Below are 17,868 nucleotides of genomic sequence, written 5' to 3'. Positions count from 1 at the left end.
CTATCTTGTAAATATGATTTTACACTATGTCTTTTGTATGAGTCCAAAAAAAGGTGATCTACTATTATGAGAAGGCCATTGTGCCTGTGCTAGCAAATAAAGTGAGTCTGATACAAGTTATGACTGTTTTTTGACTTATCCTTATAGTTTTGCATCTACAGTAGTTATGGAATTCACTTTGGTGAGAGCTTGCAGGTTCATTCGGGGATTCGAATATAATTTTATAGGTACGCCAAGAATGAATCTGCGTGCTAGTAGCACATTCTATGCTTGAACCTACAATACAAGCAAATTGTATGGAATTCATATTATATATATAACAGTTCGCCAGGTTCTTTGGGGGATGATACAAGGGTATTTTCCTATACTTCCAAAATGAAGGAATTGTTTATCTAAGTAAGTATTGTGTTCAAGATACTGTTTGAAACATTGGTATCTGACTATGTAGTTGAAAGTAGATCCACCTACTAGAGGCCGTTAGATCAAGCACTAATAATGGTTCATAGTGGAAGGCATTCTTTATGATCTATTCTTCAACTTAGTTATAACACAAGATAGATGCATGAGTATCTTTCTTGAGTACACAAGTGAGAATTCGTAGAAAGTATTTTTTGAAGAACTACGAAAAGGTCCTTAAGGAAAATCATTAAAGAAAGGATTTGCGGAATTACTTGCCAACATACTAACGTTTCTATCTGGGTATTCTTTATCATACATCGCTAAGATCTCATCAATGAAACGTTACACAGTCAAGTCCACACCAACATGATTTGATGGATGTGTTCTTCACAAGGAAAGTCATGTGGTTTCCAAATGTTGAAATAGTAGTTCATTTGTGCTATGCTGATGCCAGGTATGGACCACTCACTAGGTTCAATCGAAATTACAGTTGTGTTTCTATGAATTGTAGGTTTAGTAGTTGTTTCTAGAAATCAATAAGTGACCAAGCCAGAATTTACCAAGATCAGGCAACTTATTTTGTGGTCGTAGCAATGTGCATACAACGAGGCGACCCAAGGCGGAGTCTTAGGGTCTGAGTCAAGTTGTAACCAAGACTAAAAATCGATTTCAAATTTTCAAGTCACTAAATTAGTTCAATATAATGGAACTTCCAGTGAAATTGTTCCTTATGTGTCTTAACATGGTAGTAAATCCCTTATTTATCTAGGTTGCAAATGTCTATTTGTCTTCACTCAGCATCCGAAGAGTACTAAATTAAAGATTTGTATGTAAGAGTTAGCATTATAAATTTGAGTTATTGTATTGCTAAAAAGGAGCATTTTAGGTAATAGTTAATGAAGTGTAGCACCTTATAGTTCAGATCCGACGATCGGGTCGGGTATGGGGTGTTACAAACTCAATATCAATTGAACTTTTACAATTTAGTCATTGAACTTTAATTAACCAATTTATCAATTAAATTACTTAACAAAGTTTCAATCTATTTTCATACTAACTTCCTAAATTTTTATTTTTTGCCCTTACGGACCCAGTTTACGAAAATGAGATTTTAAAATCGTATTTTCTTACACCACTGAAATTTGGATCGTTACAAAGGTGAAACACAGGGTCAGGGGAATGACTGTGGGCTACAACAAAGGTAAGATTTTTCTTTTTTGGTTTTGGGAAATTAGGTTTTAGGGTTAGAAAGTTAGAATTTTAGTTTTTTTTTGTTTAATGTTTTTTAATTATTATTACATTTTTAGTTTTTATTAAATTTTTAATTTTAAATTATTATTTTATTTTTATTGGGTTTGGGTATTTGAAATTTTGGATTTAATTTTGGCTTGATTGAGATATGGTAAATGGCATATTGGGTTTGGGTATAATTAAATATATTATATTTTTATATGTAAAGTCAGTGTCATTGATTAAAATAATTTTGAATTTCAAAACTGAAATCGAGCCGACATTACCTTGAGTTAATCACCTAATGTAACCGAGTTAAACTCGAAACCAACTAAACTAATTTAGAAAAATGAATTTTGGTTGGTTCGATCGATTTCTATCGACTTTTTCTCACCTCCTAAACATTATAGATTAACCCGACAAGTTACTATTGAATATCAAATACGATAGAAAAAATCAATAAATATAAATAAGATAATAGATAAGAGCACACCAAATTTATGAAATTCAACAAATTATCTACATCCTCAAAATCCAATATCTAATGATAACTTCACTAATACTAAAAAGATTACAAACTAATGAAATCCTTAATTAAAGGAATTACCCAAATGTATACTAAAGTATACACACTTTCTTGGAGAGATTGGGATGATTTTGAAAGCAAAGGCTAAAATCCTTTTTATAGCAAAAGGTAAGGCGGCTACTGTTTGCTCCCATTCTGTGAGGAACAAACATGCCGACACGAACAGTGAAGAATTTTTGGATCGGTGGAGTTCAACTAAGTTAAAAACCAAAAAAAGCAAAAATCGATTAACTAAATCTAATCGAATTGACTAAATTCAGTTCGGTTGTTTCATTTTTACCTTTTTAAGTTTGGTTCGATTAATTCAATTGCAGTAAAAATTTTTATTTATTCGATTATTGTTATAAAATAATCAAATCGTTCCAACCACCGAATGCACATCTCTAATATGGATTGTGAATTTTCACTCATCAATATACCAGGTAAAACCTTTTTTTTTCTTTTTTTGAGTTTATTTGTTTATTTTATTTCTATATATGTCAAAGACAACCCAAATTCTTTGACTGTAATGAAAATAAAGATGACAAAAGCTCGATCACCACCACTCTTATGTAAATAATTAGAAGACAATTTAGGTTTTAAAAGGAAAAAGAAAATATAAAAAACACACCATTAAAAGCAATGACCACTCTTTAAAACCAAGAATCAGAATTCAAAGCAACCAATATCCTAGTTGCAGGATTCAGGATTAGCCAATAGATAAGCTTCAACAGGCTTGTAAACTCCCTCACTTCCCTTAATGAGAGCCTTGATTTCATCTTCAGTGATTACATTGTCGCCAACAGTGTAGAATTTCATTGAGCTCTTGCAAATACTTCCTCCACCTGCAGCTGCCTCAAACTTGTTCTCATAGCTGATTTTTTCAAGTTTGTCCCCCAAAGGCCCACCTTCGATTAAATCGTAACTGTATGAAAAATTACTTTCATCATGTCCTCCTATCTGGTGCTTCATATATTGGAATGGAAGGCCTAAACAAATAAATACTTGTTATCCAACATACTCGTGTAAAACAGACTACAAAAAGGCCAATGAAAGAACTAACCTTCAACAAAGTTGATTTTACGATACTTCCAGAGCTAGGATTAGCTTCAACCTCAATACTCTTGACTGCATTAGGTGCAGCCGTGGGCCAAACTTTCGGAGCTTCAACAGTAAAGGCCTTGAAAAGCCTGGAAGGGGCGACTGGGGAGGTAGACTCATAGTCATAAGTGACAACACCCATGATTCTAATATTAACTGGGACTTTGAGTTCAAAGAAGAGAAGAAGTGGATGATTGAGTGGTTGAGGTGTGAGATGATAGAGAACTAGGATGCTATTTATACACTGAACTTGAAGCGTAAAAAATTATTATTCTCATTTTTTAATTGGATTTATATCCAACATTGTTATTAATTTTCATTGAATTGGTACTAGTCAAAATAGGCAGCCAGAACTTTCTTATTAAATCGCAAATTGGTGAGTTCAAATATTGTATCAGTTTGTCTTCTACTTATCTACTTATTTGCTTAATTTATTGTTTTCAATAATGCTTATTTAAATATATAGAGGAATAATGAATTGTGCTGACAGAGACTTATGGTTCAATTAATTTGATGTGCTGACGGTTTTATAAGCATTGATTAAAATTGTCTAAAATTATTATTTTAAGAAATTATTTTATTAAATTCAAAATAAATCGTGTTAGTTAGAGATTTTTTAATAAAAAGATATAACAAGATCAAACTAAATGAACAAAAGCACTAGCAACTTTATCATGTTTAAGGAGATCAATTAACTCCCTAAGCGTGCCTATTAATCTATGCATACCATCAATTTAAACAGAAAACATTTTAACTAAACGATTAGCAACTTGATTTCTCTCCCTAGAGACATGCCTAGCTGTCCAATGCTCCTTGTACTATAAAATCTGCTTAATTCATCAAACCAAGGCCTAAATTGATACCCCAAATAGTCATCTTGAATAGCATTGACTGCCTCCAAGCAATTTTCCAGAATTAAGGCTTTAACATACCCCTTTTCTTATAACAATAGTAAAACATCCCAAATACTCAAGAGTTCAGCATCAAAGACTAGACAAACACTTAAATTATGATTGAACCTGACAATCCAATCACCAAACTGATCTCTCACTACACCACCAGCAGATGTGCATCTTGTACTCACATTCATTGCCCCATCAGTATATAGAAAAACACAAAGATTCAACAAAGATTAAACCAGAGCTCCAATGCACCTACTAAACATCATAGTCAAATGAACATTTAAAAATTGTTGAGCCCAACATACTGAAACTTTAATTATCTCTTAAGCATTCCAAGTCAAACACTATAAAATGAATAACTTCTTGTTCTTCCAAAGACACCATGATATTAAACCAAATAAGCAAGACCAAAAAACTTCCTCAGAGTGTACCTTTAAACGTGAGGATAAGTTAGAAACTAAATAGTCTGCAAAGTTGTTAACAGAGAAAAAGTTATCACTCTGATTTACAGGCACTACGCTCAGCCATACATGTTTCACCATAGAGCAATCTCTAAGGACATGAAGAAGGTCTTCAGAGGCATGGCCGCAAACTGGGAAAGAAGGATCCTGACCAATTCTTCTCCTAACACATTCCATACTTGTGAGCAATCTTTGCTTTAAAGTAAGCCACATAAAGAAACGAACTCTTTGCGCCCCTTAAAATTTCCATGCTCTCTTACAAGTCTCATATCTAGGCCTCCTAAAATTCTCCTGAATCATGTGATACGCCCTTTTAACAAAAAAAGATCCAATAGGTTGATGGCTCCTAGCAATCCTGTTCGGACCCGCTGAAGAATGGGGTGTCGAAATACTGACTATACACCGAACAATGTCTTGAAACAGCCACACTCGAAATAAATCAATATTTCACACCTCATCCACCGTTACCGTCACGTTAAGCATATAGTCAGGATCCAAGTTAGCATGCGAAGGGATTAGCCGCATCAAAGGTCCTACACTCGCAATCCAATGATCTTTCCAATAACAAATCGACCTTCATTCCATCTCCCATGGACCATACTAGATTATCTTTAAGCAAAGACCAAACCTTGGATAGAGCCCTCCAAAGGAACAAACTTGAACTTCTCAAAATGCTCTCTGGCAACCTCTCCTTCATACCATACTTCGAAATGAGAATCCTAACCCATAAAGCATTGTCGTTCAAAACCAAATTAAACTTCAATTTCAACAAAAATGACTTGTTCTGATCCTCCAAATGATGAAACCCAAGTCTTCCACAAGAACGAGGCTGATAGACTGAATCCCAACTAACTAACGTCAACTTCTTGTTCCCACTCGACCAACCCCAAATAAACTATCTGACCAAGCGCTCAATCTCATCACATACTCATTTAGGGTTCGTTTGTTTACATGTAAAAGGTTTTACGGAAAAAATTTTCTGCATTTTCCTGTGTTTGTTTCACAGAAAATAGCTTGGCCAACAGAAAATGACATACAGGTCAACGAAAAATAAGCCTTTTTCCTTGTAAAATGACTCACCCTTTTGAAAAGGTCATTTTTCGGAAACGAGCTCCTCAATAGATAATTTTACTTTTATATAAAAATTAAATTAAATCAAGTTTAATATTATTATACTGATAATAAATTTTATTTTTATTTTTATTTTTAAAAATATTTAAAATATTAATATAAAATATTATATTTTTAATATTATTAAACATACGTATTTAATTATTTATATTTAGTCATATAATAAATTATTAATATAATTAACATAATTTATTATTTTTAATAAATTATTTAATATTTAAATTTTATTTTAATAGTAGTTTTTAAAATAATAATTTTAAATAATATTATTCACATATTATTGAAAATATCAATATTAATATTTTAATACTAAATATTTATTACAATTATAAATATATTAATAATAAATGTTTTGTAGTATAAATGTTAAAATATGTCATAAGTCTATATACTCTTTACAAATTTGCAATTTAGTTTATGTACTTTTATTTTAAAGAATTTAGCCCTCTACTTTCTAGATTAGAAAATCAAGTCCAACTGCTAACATTGTTGATTTTTTGTCAATTTTGTTAATGTCACATTTTAAATAAAAAATGCTCAGTTGGTAGTCATGTAACTAAAAAGGATCATTGCAATGAACATAAATTTAACAAAATATTTTTAATATATGTAAAAACAATGTAAAATATAAAATTATAGATATAAAATAAACTCAATTAAACAATGAAAAAAAATCTCAAATGTATGTTTGTTTAATTGAGAACGACTTTTATGAAATATTTTTAAAGAACTTGCCAAACAAAAGAAAATATTTTACACAAATTCATCCAAACACCAGAAAATATTAGCTTTTCCAGAAAAATAAGTCATTTTCTAAAAATCATTTTCCGAAAGCCATTTTCAAAGAAATAAACGGAACGTTAGAATCATTAAAGACTACATGAAATATTTTGCAATGGATAAAAGTACATATTGTGCTAAAGTATCTGTCCGAGCTAAAGATAACTTCCTGGCGTCCCAATTATACAACTTACTTTGAACCTTATCCACCACAAATCTAAGAGTACTTTTGGTGACCCTTTCTTAAAAAATAGGAACACCCAAATACGAACCGGGATTATCCACTTTTTGGAAACCAAGCAAACTACTAATTCCACTACCCACCACCTTGTTAATCCCTTTTGAGAAAAAAATATTAGTCTTCCGAGCCTTAACACAATGACCAGAGATATTGTAGAAATTATCCAAAATCTCCTTTAGGAGTAGTGAATGACCCAAGTCAACTCTGGTAAAAATTACCTGATCATCAACAAAGAATAGATGTGATAAATCCGGCCCAGCTCTAGACAATCTAATTGGATGCCACTGACCATTAGAAATAGCCAAACTAAAACTATACCCAAGCCATTCCATACATAGAACAAACAAATACAGAGATAAAAGTTAGCCCTAACAGATCCCTCTCGTCGGCTTAAATTTCTATGCTGGAATCTCATTCCAAAGAACTTGCACGGAGAACCTGATATTCCATCCATAATGACCTTTATAAAAAAACCAGAATATCTACAGGTCTTAGCAAAGCCTCGGTAAAATCTCACCGCACTCGATCATATGCTTTTTCTAGAACAATTTTAACAGCCATTCAAGACTTCTAGTGGCGTTTCCCTCTCATGGAATGAATGACTTCCTGTGCAATGAGGATATTATTCATAATATTCCTCTTTGCAATAAAACTCGTCTGCTCTTGCGCAATTAATTTAGGGAAGATGCACCTAAATCGATTAGTAATGACTTTCATGACTAGCTTGTACAAGATTGAACACAAACTGATAGGCCTAAACTATTGGAAACTTTCCAGATGCGCAATCTTAGGAATGAGGACAATGACTGTGTTATTCAAATCTGGTTCAATTGACCCACCATTAAATACCCTTTTAACCCACTCACAGACAGCAATTCCACAACATTCCACTGACTCAGAAAAACAAAGCATGAAAACCATCGCTCCCAGGAGCTTTCAAAGGAGTCATGTCAAACAAAGCTTTTTTTTATCTCCTCATCTGAAATTGCCTTCCACATATATGTGGAAAACGGAAAATAGTAGAGTAATTTACTATAATTATCAGTGATTGATATACTAGTTACAAGTTTAAATATCCAACCTTGAAGCATCTCTCAAAGATAATATAATGATTCCATGAGGATTTATGGGTGTTTTTTTAATGCCTTCGTTCCTTTTGTAGGGCTCAGGAGTTTTGGTTAACCTGCTCTCCCAATACAAACGTTAGAAAGGGGAGATGATTTACAACACTATGAATTGAAGTAATTCATGTTCATTTTATTAAATTTTTTTACAGGTTATAATTCCCTATGATAAAGAAAATAGAATATAATAAAATTACTGTCAAATTATTGTACTAAGGATAATAATTAAGATCAATCTCTAAGGCAACCAAACTAGTTAGTTTGTCTATTCCCATCGTGGTAAGCAAGAAACGCACAAGGTTTTTTTTTTTTCCTTTTTTACAATCTCTTTATATGTTTTAATTATATATGCTCTTTTAAAAATAATATTTAAAATTATTTATAATCCCTCTCTAACTTATTAATAGGAGGATAATGCGCTTCAGCACATTCGAACTCACATCCTCCTATATTGACAATAATGCCCTTGTAAAATAAGTAACTCAATTGTCCAAACACAAAATTTTTTTTAGAATATAGAATATAAGGAGGTGAATGAACATTTAATTCTTCCATATAGGATTTAACATATATAAATTTTCTTTGTTTTAGTTTAATAAAGCCTTCTTAATCAACTTAGTTTAATTTTAATAATAATTAAATTTTATTTTATTGTTTTGGATTGAATAAAACTTAAATAGTTACTACTAAGTAATTTAAAATTGGATCCTTGTAGGCATAATATCTATTTATCACTTTATTTTTCATCAATACGTGCATTAGTCTTATAAATTTTAACTCATCAATATACTAGGTAAAACCTTTTTGTTTGTGAATTGGTGTTTATTTTATTTCAGTATATGTCAAAGATGATACAACCCAAATTATTTGATAGTAATGAAAATAAAGATGATCAAAGCTCGATCACCACCACCGCTCTTATTAAAATAATCATAAGAAAGTTTAAGTTTTAAGTGGAAAGAGAAAATATAAAAAACACACCATTGAAAGTAATGGCCACTCTTTAAAAGCAGCATGAGAATTCAAAGCAATCTATATCTTAGTTGCAGGCTTCGGGATTAGCCAAGAGGTAAGCTTCAACAGGCTTGTAAACTCCCTCACTCCCTTTAATGAGAGCCTTGATTTCATCTTCAGTGATTACATTGTCGCCAACAGTGTAAAATTTCATCGAGCTTTTGCAAATGCTTCCTCCACTTGCAGCTGCCTCAAACTTGTTTTCATAGCTGATTTTTTCAAGCTTGTCCCCCAAGGGCCCACCTTCGATTAAACTGTAGCTATATGAAAAATTATTTTCGTCATGTCCTCCTATCTGGTGCTTCATATATTGGAATGGAAGGCCTAAACAAACAAATACTTGTTATCCAATATACTCATGTAAAACACGCTAAAAAATGCCAATGCCAATGAAAATGAAATATCTAACCTTCAACAAAATTGATCTTTACGATGCTTCCTGAGCTAGGATTAGCTTCAACCTCAACACTCTTGACGGTATTAGGGGCAGCTGTGGGCCAAACCTTGGCGGCTTCAATAGTAAAGGCCTTGAAAAGCCTGACAGGGGCGACTGGAGAGGTAGATTCATAGTCATAAGTGAAAACACCCATGATTCTAATATTACTTTAAGTTCAAAGAAAAGAAGAAATGGATGATCGAGTATTTGAGGTGTGGGATGATAGAGATCTAAGATGCTATTTATAGACTGAACTTGAAGCGTAAGAAAGTCATTATTCTCATTTTTTAATTGGATTTATATTCAAAATTGTTATTAATTTTCATTGAATTGGTACTAGTCAAAATGGATAAAAATCTTCTGCTGCCCCACCTCCCTGCCCCAGCACTTTCCTTTTTTTTTAAAAAAAATTGCCCAACGTGTACCTTATACTTTATTTGGCTAATCTTATACGAACCTGCGAAGTTATTAAGGCGGAGCACATGAACACAAATATTTTCTCTTAATGAAATTTATCTATGTAAAAAATATAAACCCAAATATATGATTGGTTCTACACCTTAAATAATATGAAAAAATATAAACACAAATATATGATTCGTCCTACCCCTTAAATAATATGGACTAATCCCATGAAATAATAGAATACTGTAGATGAACCTCTAAATTATTTTTCATATTATATTATAATTTTAATATTATTTTGCTCCTATTATGCATCAAGCGTTTTTTATATATAGCAAGCATTTTCTTGAGTTTATTTTGTGCTTTTGATTCATGCTAGAAATTTTATTACACGTATATGTGTGAAAATTATATACCTAGAACATATATATGTTTAAAAATAATATATAATAAATAAAAATATATGGTTTAAAATTAATAATTATAACAATATATATGTAATATGTACAAAGTTCAAACGAAAAATTTAATTTAAATAAATTTATAAATCCATTAACCATGTATTCCATCTTTGTATATGTTAATTTTAGATTTTTATTTAAATATTATCTAAAAGTATATAATCTTTTTCCATAACAAAACATGATGATAATCATTTAATAGAAAATGTATATAGTTTTTTCTAACTGAGTAGCTGCTAGATTAACCCGTGACATCAACTCAATTAGGGATTTAAATAATCGTATAGATACACAATGTGAGCGGAGAAAACATTTTATGTGAAGAAATATTTTTTAAAATTTATTCAATAATGATTATAGGTGTAGTGGACACAATGTGGGTGGGAGAAAACATTTTATGTGAAGAAATATTTTTAAAATTTATTCAATAATGATTATAGGTGTAGTGGTAAAGAACTTGTTTATAAATTTATTAAACACGTGTTCAATTCTTGGATATGTTAGTTTTAAATATACTTAAATATTACATAAAAGTATAAAAAGACAAATAAGCCATCAAAATAATAATAGTAATCATTTAATAAATATATTCATCACAATTATTTAACTTATAAAATCTATTTGATATATTATTTAAAGTTAATTACGAAATATAGATAAACTATTTATTAAATATGCTTTAAATTATAAATAATTATATTCTACATTTTATAATTATATTTTAAACATTTCACATTATTGTAAGTAAAATTTTATAGTAGAATATAATATTAAAATAAATAATTTAAAATTAAATTAATTAAATGATAAGTAGCTCTTATCTGTTTATCATTTTCACACTTTTATAGAAAACATTTATTGGATTGTTTTAGTTTGAATTGTTAAATATGTGAAAATATTAAATCATTGAAAATATTAATTTTCAATTAATTTATTTTTAATGGTTTATCAAACAGGTCTAAGTTTAGTAAATTTATTTGTATAAAATTTTACATATGTAATTAATAATTATTTAATATAATTAAAGTTTAATTTTAGACATTAATAATGAATTTTCAACCCAATTTATTTAGTGCAAAACGCTAATATTGAGCAACTTTTTTAAAAAAAAAAAAAAAGAAGGAAAATTAGTTCTGGGGCTTTGGACAGGGAGACAGGGGCGGCTTATTTGGCAGACGATTTTTATTCGTCAAATCCGTGGGAAGACTTGGACTATCTAGAAAGCAAGTTGCCTGCGGAAAACGTGGTTGAATATAGTAATACTGTTATAATAAAATAATATTAGTCTTCTTTTGATCACCTGCTATGAGTTTACTTTTGGCCAAGTGTTTTCATTTGGATGCTCTCCAAATCAGGAAAAAGAAAACAAGAAAATATAATTTTATTAACCTATATTTGTAATAATACATGTTTTTTATTTGAATGTGCAGGAGATGCAGATTAGGAAGTTGGAACTCTTGGCATTGAGCATTTGTTTTTGCATCTCCATAAATATTATAATGTATTATTTGTTTATTGTAGTAAATTGGCCTTGATATTTGCATTTAATAATAATTTTTATTTATTTTTATATCCTATTTAAAAATCATTATTAATGGAATTTTTTTTTACTTCACAATATATGTGAAAAATCGAGACGGAATAATTATGACAAATTTTAGTGATGAAAATGTAATAGAAATGATAGGAGATCAAAAATTAGACGGAGTTTTTATAGCAAAAAATTGAAATGTGACAAAATTTAGTGACGCAAATAGTGACAGAAAAAACTTGCAATGATATAATATGGTAACGGCAGCTGCCCGATTTGACAACTAGTGATTGAAAACGCAGACAATTGTGACGACTTTTCGTCACAAATTTAATGACATTGTGAAAAACCTTATTACTGAGGGGGCATCTGTAACAGAATATTTCCGTCACTGAATTGACACAAAATGGATTTACTTTATGACAGATTTTGTTGGTCACTCACTCCTCAAATTCTGGTAGTAACTGTACAACTAAAGTGAATAAAATATTTTAAAATGTTATAGCTGGAGAGTTTGTGATCAAAAGGTTGAGATCGAGTCATGGTAATTTAAGAGCATCACGTGTACTAAGGAATAATTTTTCACCGACATATAGAATAGGTCATAAGCTTGAGTTTAAAACAAATATTATTGGATAATACAACATATTACTTTAAATAAGAGTGAAAAATATATCAACATATCACTTAATTCCACACACACAAAAAACACAAACATATAAACTCACTCAAAGTTTGACAAATTATGCAACTTAAAAGTACCTAAAATGCTAATGTTCTCATTGTAAAAAATAGTGCGATGAAACCCAAAATATAATTAAAATTCAAAAAGTATAAAAGAAAGAAGAAATATAATTTTTATTTCAAGGACAAGAGAAGTTAAGCACATAACAAACCAAAAGCAACATTTTATACCAACTGTAATTTTGTAACTTTAAAAACAACTTAAATACAAAAAAAATCATCTTAAATAATTTAAGAGAAAATTAAAAGACATGACCTAAAAACAAATTAAAAGACACAACTTAAAAACAAAAATTTGTAACCTCTAGAAAGAGAAAATCAAACACAAAATTATATCCTAGAAGAATTAAAAACATGCAATTAAAAAGAAAGAATTAGTAACCTTCAAAGAATTTGATATATAAAATTAAATACAATAAAAAAAGTATTACACCTTGTGACTCCTATATATTAATTTAATTATTAATAAAAAAGGTACAATTTGACCCTATTTATTTCATAAAGCTCCTTTAAAAGGAAAATATATGGCCTTATTTATTTCATAAGATATTTTCAACAACTATATAGTATACAGAATATAGATTACTGAATTAAAAGTAAGAAACACTTTCCTTTGCGTAGTTGAAAACAAAATTTAATGGAAAATATGCCTGTTTTCTATTAGCTTTGGGGATTAAAATAGACTAGATTCTTGGTGAAAAATTCTTTTAGAGGATAAAAACAAAACCAAAAAAAAAAAATGTAAAATTTTCTCTCATGGTGTTTACGAATTGGATTTTGAAAACTTAGACTATTTCTGACAATTATCAAATTAATAGTATGTGAACAAATTTAAATAATTTATTCAACGAAAATATATAATAAAATTATAAAATTTTACAAATCTAATTAACAATTAGTTGAAAATATAATAGAAAATATTGACAATAAATTCTGTAAATTTAAAGATTAATAGTTCTAGAATGATAATTTATCATAAATAATAGTAGTATAAATAATTGATAAATTAGTTGTACAATTGATAACAAAATGAAAAATACAAGTATGATAATTTAATTGTTTATGAGAATCAATTTCTCCATTCAACTATCAAATAATCAATTTAAATATCAAAATTAAGGATATTGATTTTTTAGGCTAAAATACTAAAATCCCTTAAAAAATTTTAAAAATAAATTAATTTCCTAATTGAAATGTGTAATCAATTAAACCCTCGTAATTGTCTAAAGTTGTTCGCAACCCATTAACTCCTTGCTGACTAAATTTAATAAATCGTGGTGAAACATGATTTGCTAGAAACCCTTTCAATGTAAAACCATCACATTATCATCACTTTTATTCACATGGATTTAATGTAAAGTAAAGACATGGATTTATAAAATAAAAGTAAATAATTAATTGAAAGTAGAATATATCAGTAAAACTTATAATTACTTTAAGAACCTCGGTTGGATCTATGTCCAACTTGATTTTTAAACAATATGTTTAGATAGATGTTTGAACACAAGTTCAAACAAAAACACTAGCAGTTAGCAAATAAGAGAATGAGAGAAATAAACATAAGAGATTTGTTAGTGTAGTTTGGATTCACCAATCCTATTCTACAGAGTCTCGCTCGGTGAATTATTGTATTTAACAATTGATCCAACCACCTATTGATTAAATCTCAATCTACCCTTACAAAAGAAGCAATTGTAGCACTAATAGAAAATCCTAACTTATTACAAATCACTCACCTAAAACCTCACAATACAATCAATAAAACTATGAATAATGCCTATGAAGTGAGTGCGATAATACAAATAAATATCGCCAAGTAATAAAACAAGTCATCACAACACCCTTCCAAAAGTAGCATCCATTCATATGAATAAGCTGCCTATTTATAGGCCAAATGAGGCAGCCTTCCACATTAGTTTATATAGAGATAAAATTAGCCTTAACAACATAATAGTCTTGGATAAATAAGGTCCAAAACTTATTCCAAGATATAGCTTGAAAAAACCAAGAACATAAGCACATAAATCAGCAAGGATAAAGGCCAAAATGATAAGTATAAGCCTCATCTGATAAAGCATGTCAATCTCAAACTTCCTTAAGCAGTCATACTCGGCCACTAAGGTTTGATGTCATGCTTGAAATATAATGGGTTAATTGAAGTGATTAATCAAGAAATGAGATATAAACTGAATGGTTAAGAGTTAGTCCCACATCTTAGAGATCCTAGGTTCAAGTTTCCTCCCTCTCATATTTTTCTTATTTGGGTTAGTATGTTTCCCCCTATTGACCCAAGTTCGAGTCGTCCATATCCCTTCCATTTCCTTTTAAATTCGGGCAAGAATTAGGATATTTACCCTTGTCGCCCCTAGGGTTTACAAACCCTAGCTCTTTAGTCATTCCTTTTCCTATTTTGATTAGGATTACCTCTTTACAAAATTTTAGTAAAATTCTTCTAAATCCTATATTTGTTTTTTACCCTTTTCTTTTCCTTTCCTTTTCTCTCATATTTGCATAATAATTTCATTCTAATCTTTGATAAATATTTTGCTACCCGAATCAAATCAACCTTCATTCTATCATTCTTTTTATCGGGTTTGTAATTGTCGTTAATAGTATCCCTTTTCTTGCTATGAATCGGTAAGTACATCTCGTTTTTTATGTTTAGATCCCGAATTTTTGTAATATTTCTATCCGCTGATAATATTACATTGATTAATCATTCTTTTACGGTTCTTGGCAAATCTTTTGTTAATCTTGTCAAATCTTGAAATCAACAGTTAATCCTTGTGAATTTGTGGTTTGAAGGACATAATTTAGGTGAATCAAATCAAATTTGATTATGAAGAACGTCGATCGAACTCCCGGTGAAAGGTGTGTGTTCTTTTAGTAGTGAATTGGGGCAAACCATGTGTAGGATTAGTGCCACACGGTGTTCTGCAAAGGCGTGTGGACCACATGGGTTGACCACACGACCATATGCCTCTGTAAACCCTAGGCTAGTTCGTGAACCACACAGCCACAGCTCTTCCACACAGTCGTATCTCTTATGTAGGGTAATATTTATGTTTGCCACATGACCACAATCTATTACATGGTTGTGTAACCTTTCCACACGGTTTATAGCTTCTCACACTGTCTGACCACACAACTGTATGTCCCATGTTTTACAATTTTGCCAAAAATTTTGTGAATTGTTCATTTTAGTCCCTGTATAATCCTTGAATTAATTTTAGAGATTTTATTCACTCGATTGAGTCCTTGATATTATGAACCTACTAGAATCTATGAGTTAATGATTTAATTGCTACTGTATAATAATGATATGTGAATGTTACATGTCTACACCCACTATTTTTCTGATGAACTGATACTATTATTCTTACCACTATATTTCCAATTGCATATTCAGCATGCTTACTATTATTGTTGAATCGAATACATGTTAAGCATGTCTACTGCTAATGTTAAACTGAATACATGTTAAGCATGTATGTTGTTTCTACATGATACTGTTACAAGCATGTCATAGTGCATTGCATGGGGTGGGACAATTGAAAGGAGGAAGTACTGGTAGTTTAATAATCTTCAACACTGGTGGTTCATCCACAAATTACTGGCAGCTTGTCTACAAACTTTCTAAACTAAAAATACTGGTGGTTCAAACACAACTTTTACTACTGGCAATTTACTTGCAAATACTGGTGGTTCATCCACAAACTGGAGTATTATTGGTTGGGAGAGTTCTGGAAACTCTTACTGTGGAGTGTAGTGGAGTATGGCTAGGAACTTTCTTGTTATTTATGCATTGCATTAACATTCATAAGCATGCTCAAAGGAATTGTCTAATTCTGCTATGCTATACAATTGCAATTTTACTAAGAACTGTTATTTAGTATGCTTTGTTTATTGTTTCGCACTGGTTTACTTGTGATCGAACTCACATTGAGTTTTTCAGCTCACTCCCCCTTTTATTTCAATATTTATAAATAACCCACCAAGTTAGGACGCAGACTCGACACCCAGAAGGTCTCGACTCGGATCATTTTTTAAGAATATTTTAGATTTCTTATTTGAAAATTTATGTTATTAAAAAAATGCATTGTTTTATTTTTGAACTGTGGTATGAGACTTAAGTTTTGGGATTTATATAACATAGATGTCATTTATTTTGATTATAAGAGGTAGGAATATGGGTTTTAATTAATTATGCATGAAATATTGTTTTATTCAATTGTGTTCGTATCACTTTTACGCTACATAAATAAATGAATGAGGTTTGAAAAATATGAAAATTTATAATTCTACAATTCAACTTTTGCAAAAAAAAAAAAAAATCGTTAAGATCATCCAATTTTAGAAACTAAATTGTAACCCTTTGTCGAAACCACTTTAAAACAAAAATGTGTCGACTTTTATTTTGAAAATGAAAATAAAAAAACAAGAGTCGCCACTGATATTTTTTGAGGTGTAATCGAATCACCTTGCAATTCAATCGTTTTAATAAAACATTTTAATTTTACTAAAACAATGATTTTGGTTTACAGAATTCAAGAAAAACGGGTTCGGGAGTCGGTTACGTGCGAGGAAGGATTAGCACCCTCGTCATGCCAAAAATTGGTACCTAATTGATTAATTAATGTCTTAATGTCGAAAAAATGAAAATTCGAAAAGAAATTAAAAAAAATATGATCCTTTTGTTAAAATTACTTAAAAAATTTAAAGAATGGTGTATTTCACGTTAATCGAGAAAAAGAATTATATCTCGTGAGTTAGGACACAATATCTTAAATCCCGAAATGAGAATAAACACCAAAAAATTATTTATTTTTAGAAATTTTGATCATCTCGGTTTCGGAGAAGAAATCAAATCCCGTAAGTTGGAACACGATCCTTTTCTGATTCCCGATATAATTTTTAAAACATTTGTTTTTTGTTAAAAAAAGGGTTCGTATATTTCTGACCCCGTAAGTTAGGGTACGATCTTTTCGAATCCCAAAATACGAAGTATTATTTATTTATTTTAAAAAAAATATGCATTTGGGTCGAAATTGATGCAATACTTAAAATGATATACGAATAAAATATTAAATTGACAAATGACTACAATACAGTATAAACAAATATAACAACAATGATCACATAACATACATCACTTAAATACTAATTAATCAAAGAACAATAAGATCAATAATAATGATACTGAATAATAATGGTATAAACAATAGTAAAAAAACATAACAAGACAATATCAAAATTTAAAAAAAATAAATAAATATACGAAATAGCGTTGAGAAAATTAATCTTGGAAATATTTAAAAAACTATTATACTATGAATGAAATTA

General features: G+C 30.0%; 2 protein-coding genes across 2 annotated transcripts; both read right to left on the bottom strand.

Moving 5' to 3' along the window:
* Window positions 1-2,631: 2,631 nt before the first annotated feature.
* Window positions 2,632-3,503, bottom strand: LOC105778423 (major strawberry allergen Fra a 1-3). The gene is given in 3 exon segments (XM_012602133.2): window positions 2,632-3,183; window positions 3,258-3,278; window positions 3,281-3,503. Coding segments are annotated over 3 exon segments (477 nt in total). The 5' UTR covers window positions 3,438-3,503; the 3' UTR covers window positions 2,632-2,884.
* Window positions 3,504-8,811: 5,308 nt separating this feature from the next.
* Window positions 8,812-9,612, bottom strand: LOC105778340 (major strawberry allergen Fra a 1.08). The gene is made up of 2 exons (XM_012602024.2): window positions 9,358-9,612; window positions 8,812-9,272 (listed from the first exon to the last, which is right to left on the bottom strand). The coding sequence occupies exons 1-2, from the start codon at window positions 9,536-9,538 to the stop codon at window positions 8,974-8,976; spliced, it is 480 nt and encodes a 159-aa protein (XP_012457478.1). The 5' UTR covers window positions 9,539-9,612; the 3' UTR covers window positions 8,812-8,973.
* Window positions 9,613-17,868: the final 8,256 nt, after the last annotated feature.

Source organism: Gossypium raimondii, chromosome 10, assembly GCF_025698545.1.
Source record: "Gossypium raimondii isolate GPD5lz chromosome 10, ASM2569854v1, whole genome shotgun sequence".
Taxonomy (NCBI): domain Eukaryota; kingdom Viridiplantae; phylum Streptophyta; class Magnoliopsida; order Malvales; family Malvaceae; genus Gossypium; species Gossypium raimondii.
The sequence above is the reverse complement of the archived record's forward strand: the minus strand, read 5'-3'. Positions and strand labels throughout refer to the sequence as shown.